General features: G+C 35.8%; 1 protein-coding gene across 5 annotated transcripts in view; it reads right to left on the minus strand.

Moving 5' to 3' along the window:
• Nucleotides 1-20021, minus strand: part of MEIS1 (Meis homeobox 1) — a 162487-nt gene that overhangs the window by 18613 nt on the left and 123853 nt on the right. For all 5 annotated transcript variants that reach the window (XM_043988749.1, XM_043988750.1, XM_043988746.1 and 2 more), the window contains one exon: nucleotides 12640-12716. In XM_043988749.1, the coding sequence (XP_043844684.1) occupies nucleotides 12640-12716 (77 nt within the window). The remainder of the gene's footprint in view (nucleotides 1-12639; nucleotides 12717-20021) is intronic.

Below are 20021 nucleotides of genomic sequence, written 5' to 3' on the forward strand. Positions count from 1 at the left end.
CCACCACTCCAGGTTATGTCTGGTCAGAATAGAGAATGACATCTCTATTACCTTTCCTCCTTCCATACAGCTTCTCTTTCTTAACACAGAATAAAATAAACTCTTTTTCTTTAATCTAATTCATTAGTGTTAAGGTAGTAGATTCATAATATATGAAACTAAGAGATTTCAGACACCATCCAGTCCAATTTCTTTTCCCTACAGATTGGGAAACTGAGCCCAAGAAAGTGTGCCTATTCTGTGCCACATGGCAAATAGTGACAGGATTGAGATTTTTAATCCAGGCCCCTTGACTCCATGACCAGGGTCTCATAAGATTAGTCAAAACTGACTGTCAGAATCCCATGAACATCTATCTATCTTCTAGTTTCTCAAGTAAAGGTCTCTGAGTCTTTCCAGTCAGCGATATAGCTTCCCTGACTAAATAATAATTTCTCCCATTTTTATAACCCTTTAAGTATACAAAGCAACAACTTTGTGAGGTCGGGAGTTTGAATATGATTGTCCTCATTTTACAGGTAAGGAAATGGATATGTGCCAAGCTTTGTCTAAAGTCACAGGGCTAGCATATGAGAAACTAGGACTCAAGCCTAGCTTGTCTGATTCCAGGCTTCTTCTGCCAAAACACATTGCCTCTCAGTTAAACAACCTAGCCAGAAAACAGAGATTCTATCTCTTTTGGCCAACTGGGATAAAGCTCTTCAGACTGCTCAGCTTTGATATGTCCTCTCTCTATTTTGCATTAGGTATTTTCTTTAAAAAAAATCATTTGCCATGGCCTCTCCTCCTCTTCACACATTCTTTTTCCTCTCAAAGCACAGAACTGTTCTGTCTCTCCCTTTTTTAAAGAATCACAGAATTTAAGAGCTGGAAGTATCCAAAAGATTCATCTAATCCAAAAATTGACCAAGATTTCCCTCTGTACAATCTCCCCTTAAAGCAGTCTTTCAGCTATTCATTGTTCAAGACCTCTGAAATCCAGAGTGCAGACACCTGATTACACCTTCTGTGTGTGTGAGAAGCATGGGGGTCGTGGGAGGGGGGTGCTCTCCTGGCTTCATTTGTGAATAACTTAATTCATCATTCACCATTCTTCAGTACTTTGATTAGCAGCTGACACTTGAGAAACAAAACCTCTGGAATTAAGAAGCTATATCAAAGATGTAAAATGTTGATTTGCTTAGCTCCTCATACTAGCCATTTAATCCCTAGAAGATGATTTCTTGAACCAATTTGTCTATGGAATACTTTGGGGCTGAATATATTGAAAATGCATGAATATGGGTAGGATTTCCTAGAAGTATAAGTACCCAGAAGAGGGGTGGACAAGGTACACTTTAAAGCAAAAAAGAAAAAATTTAGCCTACTTTCCTCCTGAAAATTTTCCACATATATAATGAGTATTTTGATAGGACCAAAAAATATCACTGTTGCTTAAGAAGCCTTTAGCCTCATGGCTTGTAGATTTAGAAACAATAATGTTACTCAGCCCATATGTGGGAAGTTCTTTTTTTTAAATTTTTCCCCCCAAATTAAATCAAAGCCCTGGATTTAGAGTCAGAGTGATTATGTTCAAATTCCACCCTTGCCAATCAGCTGTGTGATCTTGGGAAATTCACTTAACCTTGATGGGCTTCAATTTCTTCATCAGAAAAATGAGAAGTTTACATTACTAGATCTAAAACCTATGAACACCTAAGAACTCCCATCCAGTGCTCCACATTAATCTCTTCTTTCACGATATTGGTTTCTACATTTATTGTCAGGGTGTCCAGTGTTTACCTTTCTGCAAGGCCATTCCCTCATATTCATCCTAGATAGTACCTTTTTAACTCAAGGCAAAGACCTCTGTCTCATAATGGCCATCATATTGATCTCTTGGCTAAGTCCTACTTGGCTGACACATATGGCAACCGGGTGCCCCTTGTACCCTGTGCTGTAACCAAAGATTGAAATTCTGTTCCTTATATTAGAAATATAATTAATTAACTTCCCAACTTGCATCATCCCTTCCTCAGATCCTGGAAAAAATGGAGCCTTCTGGCTCCTCCTATCTCTCCATAATTATTTCTAATATCAATTTTCAAGAATCCTTTAGCTATATTGCCCATAGCACCTTGGTTCCATAGAATACACCTTAGAGGACAACTATTTAAATAATAATTTTATTTGTAAAGGTAGAATTGAATGCAAGCATGTTGTCTATCCTAATAGTTATAGGTTTCAATAGAAACCAATGCAAAATATGCAGTAAAATGTAACTTGTCATTTTTAGAGCTGAGATTCTGTTAATGAAGGCAAGTTCTTAGAATGTAACCTAAATCTTCCCTGTTACATTTCAAAATAACATATAGAAGCATATAGAGCTGGAAAAGACCTTAGAGGCCATCTAATTCTCCCCATCCCCAGCACCACCACCATTTATAAGATGAAGAATTGAGGTCCAAGGAGGTGAAGTGACTGGCCCAAGGATTTGAACCCAAGATCTCAGACTTCAGAGACAGCACCCTTCTCATTTCACCATACTCTTATCATTTTCTCCTCTAGTCAACATGACATACAAGCAATATTCAGCCATGAAAATACATCTCCCCTATTCTCTGTGCAGATGTGGCCTTTCCAGTTTCTCTTCAAATATATCTCCATCACACCACTCCATTAAGAATACACAGGCCAGAATGCCTTCCTTTTCCCCTTTTCTAGACCCCTGATTTTTTTTCCTCATTCCCTCTTCTCTTTTGTTTAAAACTTAACTTTTGTTGTTATAACTTGATGTGTCAACAATGACCCAAGAAATGGATTGAACGGATGTGATGTTGGGGAAGTAGAAATTGTAGTCTGTCTAGGAGCCCATTTCCTAGGGACTAATAAACAGCTACCCAATAACAACCAACTACAGCTCAATAGTCTATTCTAGATTTGAATCAATGTTCTTGAATAGAACGTATTTGAATATAAGCAATTTTTTTCCTTTGAAGGGAGATTTCAAATTTTTCATTCAATGTTTATAATTTTAATTCTCAAGGAATACTATTTTTAGAGTCTACTGATTTTTAAAAATCAACATTAAACCTAATTCCACTTTTGAAAAGACATTAAAATCACTCTAGGGCTATTAGAATTAAATTTCGTCTCCAGGGTCAATAATTTCTTATATACCCTGAAGCAAAAGAATTAACATGTCTTAGGAAAGTAAACAGTTGTCCTTTTCCTCATTCATAGAATCTCATTTTTAGATTGTTGGTCCCTTAGTAAACCTTTAGTTAAGAAGAGATTATAGAAGAAAAACAAAACCTGGCTATTAATAGGATGAATCAAGAAAGAAAGGGTTTTGTTTTCTTTCTTATTACTTCGGTTTAAAAAAAAAATTATTAAGCATACAATGGATTTAAAAGACTGGTCAAACTTCTGGTCATACTAATATGCACACAACACTCAAAAGATAGAAATAATATTTGACATGATAAGATCTCAGGTGTTGTGCTTAACGCTGGGCTGAGATATTGCTCTGTTTGTATGGCATTGTTTCAGAATGCCTCATTTTAAAGCTATGGTACTGCTGTTTTAAAAAGATGGTCTCATTCCACCCTCTATAAAAAAAATCCTAAATTGCTCCAGAAAACCAAAGCTCCTTTAAACTGGAGCATCCTGGGCTATAGCCAGCATGGCCCTGGCCCTCACAGACACTTCCTTCCCTTATGCCTCTGGCTCCATTTCATTTTTGAGAAGAGAAAATTGTTTTATCCAACAAGGAGGCAACATTTGCCCCATTTTTAATATTTCAGTCTGACTTTTTAACCACTCAAAAATGCAGTTTGTTTTATGTAGGCGCAGCCTGAAGCAAGTTTATGATGGAAGTGAGAGAGAGGGTCTCTGAGGGCATGGTTTTCAGCTTGTTGGTGCTTCAGTTCTCAATGGTTAATCACTATACACCAGCCGCAGCAACTGTTGACACAAAATAGGTGGAGATCAGGTCTGTGCAAGCAGAAAATACCAGAAAGGCAAACTATATGTAAACATACTTCAGACAGATTTGACAAGAATAGACCTAAACCTGACTTGCTAGGAAACAGTGAATTCCCCTTTCTGGTAGGGCTGTTTCCCCTAAGACAATTTTCTTTTCAAAAGAAAAATAGTAACATTTTAGTACTGAAATCTGTTTACAATAGACAAGTAAGCTGTTTGTCCCTTTGATTCCCATGGTGTGAGCCTAGAATATGCTCCTACATGTAGAACTTGTGTAACGTCATCGAGCCCTTCCTTCAACTTGGAGTTGAGCCAATTTTTTAAAAATAAAACTCAAAAAGTTATTTTTCTGACCCATAAAACTTATGCAAAGGAGCAAATGTATAACATTTAAATAGTCTTTTCATCTTATCTGACACCTGACAACCCATTAGTTATAGATTATTAATGCATTGATGAAAAAAGTTTGTCAGGTACAAAATTACTGTAGAAAAAGATTGAATGCCTGAGGAAAAAACAAATTTTGCTACACAATAACTTTGGAAATACCAAGCCCATTATCTGTCATGCTCTTCTCACAGAGACATATAGCAAACTGCTAAAAGAGCAACTGATTTATGTTTATTAGCAAGTTTAAAATGATATAACATGTTTTTTCATGTCCTGTGATATTTAATTTCATATAGCATATGTTCAACAGTCAAGGATTTGCTTATTTGAAATGTAGAAAAGTATTTTTAAAATTGATTTTCCTGTTGACTTTTTAGCATCCAAGGAGGTGATTGTTTTACTTCTGGGCAACCTAGATTAGGTTCAGTCACCAGAAGCAGCTGGGTAGTAGAGTCCTTGAATCTGAGTCAGGGAGACCCAAGTTCAAATCCAGCTTCAGACATTTACTGCCTGTAGGCACCATCATGGGTAAAGAATTTAACCTTTGTTTACCTAAGTTTCTTCTTCTGTAAAATGAAGCTAATAATAGCACTTGACTCTCAGAAATGTTATGAGGGTAAAATGAAATTTCTGTAAAATGCTTTGCAAACCTTAAAGTACCATATACATGTTCACTATTATGAATGTCAGCCACCACCAAACACATTTCATCCTAATGTTTTAATTTACCACTTCTCCTCCTCCTTATACTCATTTCCCTTGCTTTCCCAAATTATATAAAAACAGAAGATTTGGATTGAGAGAGAACCTTAGCCTTCTTCTCATTTTACAGATTAGAAACCAGAAACAATTTATGTGACCTACCTGATCACAGAGTTAACAGTATAGTCAAGACTAGAACTCAGATCTCTTTGTTCCCTATCCACTGTACTTTTCAACAGATATCACAGCTCCTCCCTTTAGGCTGTTTTTGAATTACATATTTGCCCACCAATTTGAAGAAGATTTTGTTATTAAGGCCTTAGAATGGCCAATGGTCAGTTTCTGTAAGTTGACTGTCCGGGACCCTAATTTATCTCTTCTTTCTTGAAATATGATGGCTCCCTTCACTAATACTTGTAATTTTTTCCTTCAGCAAATGCAGTCAAATTCTAGCAGAATGAAAATAAAGGGATATTTGCAATTTGTATATTAGGATATTTGGATATTTGTAATTAGGAAGACTGTGATGATATGTTTTAAATAACCAATATAATGAGTAGTTAATTATAAGAAGCAGTTGCTGACCAATACACTAAGTATGTATCATACCACATAGTACATTCACGTTCACCTTGACTTAACTGGGACCATGCTTACTTTTGATATACATAACATTAAATGAATCAGTCTCCCATCTAACTCCACCCTATCTCTCCTTTGGGCCACTGCTAACCTTGGGGAGCCTTGATTTATGAATGTGCTCTACTGATTTCTGAAGGTGTTCTAATAATCGAAGAAGCTCCTTCTGCACATTCAGGGGTCTATGGTCTTGGGCTGTCCCCACTAGAAGTTCTAGAAGGCAGCTGAGATAACTCAGCTGAAGATAAGATGTAGTTAGATGATACTGTAGGCAAACAAAATCTGTTTCTTATCTCTCAAACCCTTCCTCTCCACTTAGAATGTAAGGCCCCAGGGACAAAAAAGAGAGTAATTCTCTATATACTTGGTTCAAGAACACCCACCACCTTTGAATAAGGGGTCTTGAGGTCTTCAGGAGTATTAATGAAGTGATCTGTACAGGAGAGAAAAGCCCCTGTATAAACTTGTGATGTAAAAATAGTCAATTTAGTACACTTTAACTGGCTATGAAACCATTTTCAAAGAGGATTGTTTTACTGGAAATTTAAAAATCTGCAGACAAAAGCAGTGTCTTATGATGAACTCCTAAGATTCTCTGACATGACAATACCTGATGGTTTCTAAATTCACAGCTCTTCTCCCTGCGAGCTATTTGCTCAGCTTTTCTAATAATACCTTGGTTTCTGGCAGCTCTCCAGGACTGTCTCAGGCAATATGCAAGCTAAACATTTTTTGACTGATTTCAATATTTTTTTATGAGTAACTAGACAGCATTTTATCTAGTGAGCATTACTGATTGCTGTAATCTAAGCACAGAGCAAGAGACTGTAAACATAATGTTATTATTACAATTGACATTCAAGGTGAAAGGCATAACAATTAGCTAAGACTCCATGAAAAAAATTAAATAAAATGTGTTTGGGGCTATTCTCTCTGTTTTCTTCTTCTTCTTTTCAAAATACTGCACCTGTTATTGCATTGTTCAATTGGCAAAACCTAACTCAAATTTAAGTTACACAAGTTCCTAAGAATACAAAATCTAAGATCACCTGCTAAACAAAATGACTTTTGGTGCACTTGCTCTATCCCTGGATAATTCCCAGATAAGGAACGTTTACTAGACCTCACTTTCATTTTCTTGTTGAATAACAAACATATTACACAGTACTTCTTACATGGTGCACTTTTTCTACATCCTTTCCTTGCTTTTCTGTCATGTGTCTGCTTAACTTTATTGACAAAACAATCTATGCTTAATGTTTAAACAGCATCTGTAAATGTATTATTAAATTATAGCAGGAAGAAAAAGCAGAACATTTCTGCGGAACCCCATGACCCCTGATTGATTTTTGGATCACAGAAGTTGAAGGGATAATTTGTGAATGTTTTAACATTTACAACTAATCAGGCACCTATAGTTACTGGATCTCTGATGACTTATAAAAGTATTTCAGAGATTATTGCAATGATTCAAAGAGAAATCTGACCTTTACTAGTTTGAGCTGTTTACGATAATAAAATGGATTCTATTTTCCTAAAACAAACTCCCATTCTACCTGCCAGCAGTATAAAACTGCTAAAGATAACACGCTTTTTACTGGTAATAAATGGGAAGCAATGACTGAATGCTCTGCAGTTTCTGAAAGCAGTAAATGAAGGAACTTAGGAAATCTGGTATGAGCACTAAATCGGTGAACTGTGCCAGAGGAGAAGTTCCCATCCAATGACACCTCAGATGTTAAGCTGCTAGGTGGAATTGTATGTACATATTGATAGAGAGTGATTTTCTCTCCACACACAGATTGTAATTCATATATGATAGACTTTTATACATAAAACCCACATTGCCTACTCAGAGCATAAAGAAATAATCTTTTAACATCATTTCCTTAATGGCAAGAGGGTTTGGCTGGGGAAGTAGTAAACAAGTCAACTGTCAAGATTGTTCAATAAACTCTGGACCAGATTTCTGCTGAGTTAATAAGTGATTGTATCTCACCTGCTGAAGTGTTCAATCATAGAGCCCAACTTTTTATCAACTTTTATCTTCTCTCTTCCTTTTTTTTCTACTCTCTTCCTTGATTTTTTCTGTCTATAACATTTGGTACAAGTATGTTTGTGTGTGTGTGTGTGTGTGTGTGTATACTATATAGCAATGTTACATATGCACATGACATTGTTACAATGTAGATATATACATGTGTATGAGTATATATTTATACACATACAATAAATACATATACATATTTTCTTGCAATTATTATTATTCACTCATTTTTAGCCATTTCTGACTCTTCATGACCCTATTTGGGTTTTTCCTGGCAAAGATACTAGAGTGATTCACCATCTCTTTCTCTAGCTCATTTTACTGATGAAGAAACTGAAGCAAACATGGTGAAGTGACTTTCCCAGGATCACACAACTGGTAAGTGTCTAAGGCTAGATTTGAACTTGGGAAGATGAGTTTTCCTGATGCCAGGCCTAGAACTGCATCCACTGCACCACCCAGCTGCCCCTAAACACACACACATATACATATGTGTGTGTATGTATGTATTTCACTGTTCTACACTCAAGGTTTAAATTTTAAAAGGTCAATGTGGAAGGACTAGAGATCCAGTATCATCTCTTCTTTCCTATTAACCTTCTACCTAAACAGGTCTGAGGGCTCTGAGAACCCTACTTGATCATCTTAAAATCACATCTGATTTAAATCAAAATGATACAAAGATAGCTTAATGAATAAAACAAACTTTTAGCTTAATATTTAATAACTTTTCTCTGCTTGTACAATAGAACTGTCTGCCAATTTTGTAAAAAAGGAGGGAGTTTGGGAAAAGGTGAAGTATAGATAGAGATGTAGAGATGTATATGTATATAAATATGCATGTGTGTATACATAGATAAAGATATCTTCACATATGTGCTATCTATTTTTACAAAATGTTGGCAAACCCAGGCCTACAGTCACTAGGTAAAGTCAAGTATTTAATCAAATATTATATAATTTCAATAAAAATACAATATTTTGGTCAGAGGTTATCTGGAAAACTGCCTCAGTTCTCATATAATTTACTAGTTTATACCTGGACTGAGATTTCTTTTTGGCAAATTTTACAATCTATAAATAATGCCCCAATTTACATTAACAACTACCGATGAACCTTTTTCGGGTTCATTTACTTTGCTCTTTGACTAGTGTTCTAAGAAGAAAGCAATAGCTTATAGAATTATTTCACTTTTACTCCAGATTTTCTCTTATAGTTGAAAATATCTTATTGCTTTTTATTAAACATCCCATTCTCTTTAGCCTAAGAACAACTATCAACCAAGAGAAGAAAAATAAGAGTTTAAGCTCTAAGAGCTCATATTTCAACAGTGCTTTAAGGTATATGATGCACTTTCCTCTCTACAACTCTATGAAGCCAGTATTGTAATTATCATTATCCCCATTTAATAGAGGCAAAAAAGATTCTGGGAGATAAGTAATTGTCCATGATTATCTATATAGCTGGAAACATATGGATCCAGAATTTTAACCCATCTTAGCCAGATATATTTGGAAGAACTTTATAGTAGGTCCTACAGTAGAACTAAAAAAAAAAAAAAGACTAAAAGAGAATATATTTTTCAGCTCTAAAATTAACATATTTCTACATTAGAAACTCCAGATTTCTATGCTGGGCTAATTATCTGACATGCATTTATATTTTTCTTGCACATCATATGTATTCCCATATGCTATGTTGCTGCCAATAATTTATGACTGATCTGTACCCAGGCTGCCCTTCAGCATTCTATTTAATCTCTGAAACAGTGATTTACAATGAATCATCATTACTAAAAAAAATGCACATGTGTGTTAACAAGTTTTGAAGAATCTAAGAGGGAAAGTAAAAAAAAAAAATTAGAAAGTTGTTGCTGAATAACATGATGGTAAATTGACAAAACAAAAAAACCTAACTGCTGTAAAATGATGGGGTTTTTTTCCCCAGAAATAAGCAACTTAGGTTCTCTTTAGATAAATATTCTATCCATGACCAAGTTTTTCAAATGCCAGAAACCCTTTACATTCTCCCCTATCATTAAGGGAAAACAAAAACTCTCCAGTGGTTATTTTCCTTTTTAGTCTATGAATGTGATATGATTACAGATTCTGTCATATCTTCAGTATCCTTAATGTCCTTTCTAGATGTTCTCATTTTCAGATCATGGAACTTTTAAAACCAAAACCAAACAGTGGAATATCATTTTTTCACCAAACATGAGTAAAAACATTCCTGTTCTACTAGGCAAATTCAAGTGATTTGGAGAAAATTTGAAAAACAATAGAATTATATTTGAAACAACTGTCAAACTGAGGACAATGAAATACAAGCAAGTCAAACATATGTCTTTTATACATATATCATATTTATATAGAGAAAGTAGTAACAATGAAATACTGACAACATGAAACCAAAATTATTTTTTCACATTCTTAAAGTAACATGTTTAAAAGTTGAGATGATAGTGAAATCAACAGTATAATTTACAATGCTTTCAAACTTATTTCAAAATTCTCTTTTTTTTAATTAAAAAAAAATTTTTTTAACTGGGCAATGGGGTTAAGTGACTTGCCCAGGGTCACACAGCTAGTAAGTGTCAAGTGTCTGAGGCCTGATTTGAACTCAGGAACTCCTGAATCCAGAGCCAGTGCTTTATCCACTACGCCACCTAGCCGCCCCCAAAATTCTCTTTTTAAAAAACAATCTATGACTTTTGGAACTCACATAAGAACCTTTGTCTCAACTTCCTTTTCTAATGATAGTGTTAGAAACAAAAATAAATGAAGCACTTTTTCTCTAGATTCCTGATTCTGAACTTGATTTGGGAAATGAAGAAAAAACAAAATGAAATACCCCTTGCAGCATTTCCATAGAGCTCAGGAAAATGGCCCTGGCGACTTTCTTAGACTTACTAAGAACCTAGCCTGTTCCTTCATCCACAGGAAATGTCCCATAAGGTTATTATTGCCCATGAAAACCTGCTTACAAGAGAGCCGTTTCACTGGTAGCTAAGTTTATAGATTGAGTTTGCTAGCAACCATAAGGTGGAGAGATGATGGTATGTGCCAACACATCACCTGAATGAGAGAGTACACTCTGTCTTTCTCATTGAGGGATTTCACTATGCTCTCTTTTCCCTTAATCTTGGAGCCTTTCTCAGAGGGCATTTTAAGTTCATGTGACTCTTATATGGTATAAAAGTACCCAGCAGTCAGTTTAAATTGGAAGAATATGCAAATGTAGATGCTGACCTAGAAAACATGTCTACCCCAAACACATTTTTAAAGATGAGTCAAAATCAGTGACTGTAAAAGGGCTTAAAAAAATAAGATGCCATAGTAACTTAAAACACACACATACACACACACACACACACACACACAAGCACATACAAGCACCAGCATGATGCCTAGTAATACGTTTACATACTACACCCAGTGCTCTCTTCCCTACCCACTGACTAAAAGGGATGAAAAAAAAAAAAAAGGATCTCCCAAGGCTGCTGTAAGGTCACAGAAATTGATAACCCTTACAAGCAATGCTTGTGTGAGTCTGTCTGTGTCTCCCAGATAGGGCACTTTGTAAATTAATCCTCCAAAGGCAAATATATTGTAAGTAGCTCGTTATCTCCAAAGTACTAAATTGAAGAATACATGGGATTATATTGACAGAAATTACATTTTCTGTAATGGGGTTTAATATATCTGAAATCTCTCCCATAGGCTCCTAGTCCCTCGAACAGAGAAGGGTTTGTTAATGTAGGTGCATCGGACATCTAGAGAAAATTTATTCACTAAAATGGATTAGGCCATGTAATCAGTGATTCAGCAATAGTAATCTCTGACACTTATTGAATGGGGGAAAAACATTTTTGTCTTCAAACTAGAATTCTATGGCATCCTTTACCCTCATTGGGCTTTGGGACTTTTCTGAGTTTTACTTCAAAATAGATGTTTTCTCAATCATAAATACTAATCTAAAATGTTAATTAATACAATTAATTAGTTGTACTAATTTTTACAGGTTATTCAATTACTATATCCTTCAAAAGATTATCTGAATTGCAATATGAAACTTTGCTTTCTACACACTCACAAAAGGTAATAAATCATACTTTTTTCAAAGGCTTATTGCCTCACTGCTATACAATGTCAGTATGATATTGGCTGGTACTTAGTATTTAATCTTAGCCTTCAAAAAATTTAAAACTTAAACATAATTTAGGAACCAGACCACACATCCCTCAGGGGGGATCAAGATCTACTTCTTCAAGTAGATATAGTAAAAATGTCTTCCTTTCAATATTTTGGTCACATAGAAAAGTTTCCTTGACTGACAGAGAATCTAGATTCTGTTAATGCCTTAACGTAAGCTTAACCTCAGAGATGGTGAATTTGGAGATTTTCTACTAAACACAGAATTCAATATTTCTTTAATTTCCAATTATTCTGAGGGGGAAAATAGTTATCCTAATAACTTTCTGGACAAGTTTTTATATTTCCTGCTTTAAAATGTATCCATTTTAAAAATGAGTGTAGGGGCAGCTAGGTGGCGCAGTGGATAGAGCACCGGCCCTGGAGTCAGGAATACCTGAGTTCAAATCCGGCCTCAGACACTTAACACTTACTAGCTGTGTGACCCTGGGCAAGTCACTTAACCCCAATTGCCTCACTAAAAAAAAAAAAAAATATGAGTGTAAATACAGCGTGCTCTTCCCACTTGTATTCAAATTTCTCAGTGCCTTCTGTCAACGAATATAGACCATTTTCACCTTTGCATCAACAAGCCACCAGGGAAAGCTGCAATGACTGGGTGTGTCTTCTTAATGCAAAATATTAGCTGCAGGTTGCTAGAGGTCCTAATACTGATTATGTGTAAACGTCAAATTACTCACCAATTGTTCACTTGAAGTATAGTGAGGCCTGTGTCTTGTGCCAGCTGCTTTTTCTGTTCTTCAGAAGGGTAAGGATGCTGAAAGACAAGAAAAATATGTGTGTATCAGACAATATTTAGGCCATTTTGTCAATAACCTAAGTGCCTAGTGAAGTCTGTAATTAAAGGTGAAAATGCTGAGGTGTGTCACTCTTATTAATGGAATACTACATCATCTAATTAATGGCAGTAAAAGACAAGCCAATTACAAAGATTACTGAAGTGTATAAATAGCTACTTAGGATACTTGCAATACCTTGATACAGAGTTTATCCTTAACGGGTTTATTTGTTGCAATCCAAAATTTAGTACAGTATTTTCTGTAGGCACATGAATAAAGGTAGGATCTAGGGTTTGTCTTGTTTTGATTTGTATTAGAATGGTAGCAATTCAAAATAATTTTGGCACACAAATATCCCAATTCTCTATGAAAGTGTAAGGAACCTTAAATATCATCGTCTGGCTCCCTCATTTTGCAGATTAAAAAAAAAAAACAAAAACAAAACAAAAACCTGAGACCCACAGAAGTTAATTAACAACCAGGCCAGTACTTCTTACCATTGCACTACATTGTTACATATTAATGTCCATTAAAATAACTACCTTTTAAAAATCACCAACAATTTCACTTCACCTAAAATACCTATCCTTTATGTCAACAAGTACTGGAATCTTCAACAGAACTAAAAATAGGGTTAAAAAAAGGCTGTTGTCGATTTGCCTAAGAATAAACAGCAAAGCTTTTTATGAAACTCAAAAAAATACCTACGTGTAAGTAAAAAATGAATACCAAACAAACAAGTTACAAAATCAGAAAAAGCTAACTTTAAATCTACGTTTTCACAGGATAAGTGACTCAAATAAACCACAGCACAATGACACATATTAATAATACACAAATCATAACTCTAAGTCCTATATTTGAAATGGAAAGGGCGGCATACTGTTCAGCTGTGTCCTATTCTTCATGACTCCATTTGGGGTTTTCTCAGCAGATACTGGAGTGGTTTGCCATTTCCTTCTCCAGCTGATTTTACAGATCAGGAAATTGACGTAAACAGGGTTAAGTGCTTTGCCCAGGGTCACACAGCTAGTAAATATCCGAGGCTGGATTTAAACTCTGGAAGATGAGTCTTCCTGACTCTAGGACCAATGTTCTATTCGCTGTGCCACCCATCCAGCTTCCCCTTATTAAGAATACACACATCATAATCACAAATCCTGTGATTGAAATGAAAAGGGTTTCAACAGTCAAAAGACATGGGTTCAAGTGGAATCCCTGTCACTTGCTGGTGACTATATATCCTCAGACAAGTAATTTCACCTTTTGGAGCTTTGGTACATGAGGGATTTCTTAACCTGGAGTATGTGAACTCATTCTGTAAATACATACACACACACACACACACATATGCATACATACATATACACATATATATTCATAACAGTATTTCTATACATTTGGTTTCTTTTGTAATCATATTTATTTTATTTTATGCATTTAAAATATTATTCTGATAAGTTCTCCGTGGGCTCTGCTAGACTGCCTAAGGGATCTACAGCATGGAAATGGTTAAGGAGCCCTTGTCTAGATGATCTCTTGAAATCACTTCCAATTCTGAAAAGTGAAAAGAGGATCCTGAAAATATAATCTCCTCCTCTATTCAATGAAAATCAATAAGAACATCATATCCCAGTGAATTTTAGAGGTTAAAAAAATGTCCAGACGAGCAACCCAGTTTTCTATTAATTATAACTAAGGCAACCACAACATTGAATTTAACTCTGTGTCACCTTAACCAAATTCTGGTCCACTGAAGGCTAATTAGCATAGCTTTAAATGTCTGATGAGATGTGATTTTAAAAAAATCATGTTAATGACCACTTCCACGCTTCTAGATATAATTGTAAGCATATCCTATAGTTGCACACAGTCAGGTTATTGTAAAAGAGAAGGCAACTATGAGAAGGAAAGTTGATGTCACAATTATTTCCTTAAATATTGTAAATATTTTTGCCTTTGGCATTTAATCAATAAACATATAGTGACAAAAAGGGTTTACTTTTGAAGAATGTGGTGCTTTTCTTTGAAGAACCCCCAAGTATTTTATAGATGAGATTTTAATTAACTGTCCATGTATCCCTTCCAGGGAAGTAAAAGGAATGTATTGTCACTCCCATTTCACAGATGAGAAAACTGATCAGGTGAAGAGATTTGTCCAGTATAATGTCTATATAAGTGACTGAACTCCTCATTTCCATTCTAGTGTTCCATCTAAGTCTACAAGAGTGAATGGCAAATTCATTTAATACATAATCTTCATCAGCCCATATTGCCATGGACTAGAATTTACTCTCTGTTGAAAAGTAGAAATGAAGACCATCATGAAAGAATATCAAAGACCACAGCACGTCTACAAGCCAACTATCCTATATTGTGTTTTTTGTCCAGTTGTTTTTCTTTTCTTTCTTTCTTTTTTTTTTTTTTGGTCCAGTTTTTTTTTTCAGTCACATCTGACTCTGTGTGACCCCATTTGGGGTTTTCTTGGCAAAGATACTGGAGTGGTTTGCCATTTCCTTCTCCAGCTCATCTAAGGAAACGGAGACAGACAGAGCTAAGTGACCTGCCCAGGTTCACACAGTGTCCAAAGCTAGATTTAAATTAAGAAACATGAGTCTTCATGACTCCAAGCCTGGCATTCTATCTATAGTCCCATCTATGCTATACCATGCCATATCTTCAAAGCTCTACCATAACAAGAGGTATCCATGAAGCCTTTTCGAAGATAACAGAATTGGTAAAACTCAAAATTCACTGAGGTAGCAAGGCACAGTGCATGCTGGAGCATGCTGGAGCATGCTGGAGGTGAAATCTAAAAGATGGGTAGAAATCCTGCCTCTGCCACTTCCTGGCTATGTGAATATAGGCAGAATTCCTTATATTCACTGGACTTCATTGGATAATACATATTTAGAGATATAAAGGACCTCACATACAGATTTTACAGTTGGGGAAACTGAGGCCCAGGGGGTTGAGACTTGCCCAAGGTCCTATAGGTAGCACTCTGTTGTTCCTGTCATTGTTATTGTTTTCCCAAATGGATAAGACTGAACAAAATCAAGTACCAGAATAACATAACCTCACACAAAACCTTTACAAAGTATGAAAGCAGCAGAGAAGAGGATGTGAACCTAGGTCTTCTAATTCCAGATTCTTTCCCCTGTACCATATAGCCTCTCCTCATTTTTTTAATCTGTAAAATGATGATACCTAGAACCTAGTAGTTGTGAAACTCAGTAAGACCATGTATGTATTTATACATACATATACACAACCTTGTATGTTTATATACATTATACATACATATATGTGCGTATATATAAACATATCACATTGCAAATCTTATAGTGCTTTCTTATTAATAACCTAGAAGACTGGAAGAGACATGGTGATTTTAGCTCAATTTAGAATCTCTTTCAACCTCTTATAGATGAGGGAGCTGAGGTCCCAAGAGATGAGTTAAAATACCCAAGGTGACATGGGGAGGGTTAAGGACAAAGCTAGATTTTGAATCCCAGTTATGTAGTGCCAAGCCCTGTGCCTTTGCCATTATACCTCCACTCAAATTCATGTTGCCAGTCAAGAGCTAAACATCTCATAGATACAGTGGGTTAAATTAAAAATCACATCACATGTCTATAGCTTCCTATCTGTCCTTTCTTTTACCTTTTGTGGAAACACATTTTATAGTAGAATAAGAATATTAAAAAAAACTTTTAACTCCCACTGGATAGAGCCATGCCACAAAATACAGAGACCAAAGAAATCTTTTCTACTATCACTGGAAAATAGTGTATTGCAGCTCAATGTATATAATGGCTTGCATTTCCATGGTGATTCTCCTAGAATCTCATAGAGATATATATGTCTTAATATAAATATATAACTTATATTTTCAAATGATAGCCTAACACAGTATCACCATAGCATTGCACGTTAGCAACAGTTTTATTCATAGCTCTGTTGCCCAACCAGAACACAAGCTCAGTTTTAAATTATACAGTTGTTACATCCTGTTATAACATCCTCAGTATAAAGCATTTATCATTTAAAGACCAGCCTTATGGCATACACATGATTTTCTGCCTATAGCATTTTCTCACTTAAAGTTTTTCACTTCTTTTGGAAGTCACTGTAAAAGAGTTTCAGTGTGCTCAATAAATATGTCAGTTCTCTTTTAGGTTACCTTGATGACTATATCTTTTTTTTTGCCCTATCTTATTATCTGTCTTAATGTTATGACCAGAACTGGATAAAAATTAATATTTATGCCATTTATCTTTAGTTACATTGGAAATGGGGAATTGTTACAGTAATTTATTTGTGCTGTGTTTTCAGGAGTGTTTTTGCATGCCTGTTTGCCAGCAAGTTCATATACATACTTATAAAGCCAGTGGAATTCACATTTTATTTATGCAAGCATTGTCCAGAAAATCCCCTTTGAATCATTAGACTGACCAGAGTCATTAAAGATTCACAGAGCCCTAACATGCTACTCACAATCTCAAGTGCAAATTTCTATTGCTTCTTCATGTGGCTTAGTTTCTGATTTTATAATTTAAATATCATAACATAAAAAAGTTCTACTCCTTTCTTATTTTCCTCTGTCACTTTTCATGTGATCTGATTTTAAGTAATTGGAACAAACTGTGTCTAATTTCATGCAGCAATAATTGCTAAGCTGCCTCAAGCTATGAGGATTGAGCACTCTGTCTCCATTAAGCAATTTCCAATTGTTCAGGGTTGCTTTTTTTTTTCTCCAAATGGATAAGACTGGACAAAATTAAGTACTACTTTTTTAAAATAGGGAGACAGAAAGAAAAAAGACCACACAAAACTCTACTAGCATGTACTAAAGCACAATTCCTAAACCATGGTATGTTTAAGGTCAACCAATTAATTTTTTTTTCTCATAGTTACTGGCTTAGTGTGGCATAAACTTTCCATTTCATGAAAAATCTATAATTGCTATAATCTCATGAAAGCCATGACTTTACATAGCTAATTCCCAGTCAGCCAAAAAATTCACAATGAAGCAGGCTTTTTGACTGAAACTCAATCTGTTCGAAATGTCTTAAACCCTGTGCATCCTTATTATATAAGCTCTTGGTGGACTTTAGGAGTTGTTCCTTGATAGCCTAAAGAAAAATGACCTGACAAAGAACCAACATGCCATAGGCAAGACTCCTGCTAAAACATCCAAAGCCCTGTTGCATTCCCACCCACAGGGCTAGTCAGGCCTGCGAGGGCCACAGGCAATGGCCGACATCCCACTACAACAGAGATCAAGGGTGAGCCCTGAGAACTGCCATTTTATCCAGAAATGGGAAATTCGCTCCAAACCTTTATGACTAATCCTCCTTTCCTGGATGTAGTGTGAATAGCCCTCCCTCTCCCCATAAGACGCACTGTCTCCTCTTCCCTAGTATATTTGTCCAAATAACAAGTTTAAAAAATATATTAATAGTTGCTTATAAAGGAAATACTGATTGCACTTGCCAGAGACACCAATCAACCTAATCACTTTGGGATATCAAAGCAAATTTGAACCATAGTCCAATACACGGTGACTTGAGACCTTTACTTTGTTGTGTACATTAGCCTCATGCCATTATGTCTTAAAAGCTTAATTATTTGCAAACAATTGATCAAGATGGGAATTTGAGAAAGGATATGCTAGGGCCACTGGGAGAGCTGCAACGCATTAAGAGAGCAAACAAAATTACCTTTAGATCTTACAATAAGAATTAACGATTGGGACTGGAGAGGAAAGCACTGTAGTAGCCAGGAGGGTTCTTTTCTGGAGTGTTTCCCATTTGATCTGCATTAACACCTCAGGAATGAATGAAAGCTATAAAACAGTGATTATGTATGGGAAAGGAAAGCTGACCCTCCCTTCCAGCATCCAACTAGCACATGTGCATTAGGCTTGCCTTGTCAGGGAACAGAAGAAAAAGGAGGGGGGGATGAGGGGAGGGAGGCTAGACTCAGAGAAAATAGGGTGGTGCAGCCCCATCTAATAGGAAGAACCAGTCTCTTAATAAATAAGGCAAATAAGGAAATGGGATTTATATATATATATATAATTTGAAAAATCAAGACTGTGTTTTTTTTTTCCCTTAGGGTCCAAATCTGAACTATTTGCCATTATTAGTGAGTTTCTGATGATCTAGAGCATTGCTACTAATAATAAAGTCCTAGTATAGCAGTGATTACTGAATAACACCATCAAACACAGAAAAGATCACTAGGGTGTATGTCCACAGTGATAGGAACAGTCTCAGAAAGTCTGAAAAGGCTAAAAATAGCTATGTAAAATGAGAGTCTGAGCTATCATTCTAACAAGCAGCAACAACAAAACCAGAAAGTGAAGAAAAAATGGCAACTTTTTGAAGAAAGTTATAACTGCTAAATTAAAGTTGTATTGCATGGGTGGGTAAGTGGTTCCAAGGTATATAAAGCCAGTTAGGTCAACACACATCAGAAAGCTTGTTTAGCTGAACAATCAATCAGACGTTTTCAGGTGGCCATCAATGGGAAAAGGGAAGCTCTTCAGTAAATAGAGACAGAAAATATCCAGGCTCATATCTTAATGATACTTCTTGTTCAACTGTACTCTTTTCATCAAATTTTCCACCCCTGGCTGCAAGTGTAGATGCCAGGACAGTGATGCATTTTATCTTATCTGTCCTGGTAACCAAGTATCAATAACATTCCCTTTCTCACTGCCTTGCCCACTATAACAGCACATTGTAATAGCAGCAGAAAATTTGAAAATAATCCTGTACACAGCTTGCTGGTGAGATAATGGAAGGCTAAGCTGTCCCTTCTCAAACCTCAGATTAGTAATTTCTTGTGACACAGAACTGCCTCAATTCTGAACCTGCAAAACAGCTATAACAAAGCAATAGGGATAGAAGCAATCTTCAAGTAAAATGTTACATGCTCTGCTTTAAAAGGTATGGGAATGGGCACTGGGTGAGCTCCTGATCTAACATGAGGAGTTATGGCAACTGTCCAAAAGAACCCTTATCAAGGCAATGTTCTGTTGCTTGGCTGAATATGTTGGGAGAACCATTTCGGAAGTTCTTTTATTCTTTTTTCCTCCAGCCTTCTGCCTCCTCCACAGCTAAGTTTAATGCATTAATATAAACTGACCCTAAGCTAAACTCTGGTATGTGATGGAGAGATACTCCCTTTAAAGAAAAAAAAATCCATCCATGTGGATCTTAACTAGATTTCTGTCATGTAAACAAATAAAACCTTTTGGCACTTTCTCTTAT

This window comes from Dromiciops gliroides, chromosome 2 (assembly GCF_019393635.1).
Source record: "Dromiciops gliroides isolate mDroGli1 chromosome 2, mDroGli1.pri, whole genome shotgun sequence".
NCBI classification, from domain to species: Eukaryota; Metazoa; Chordata; class Mammalia; order Microbiotheria; family Microbiotheriidae; genus Dromiciops; species Dromiciops gliroides.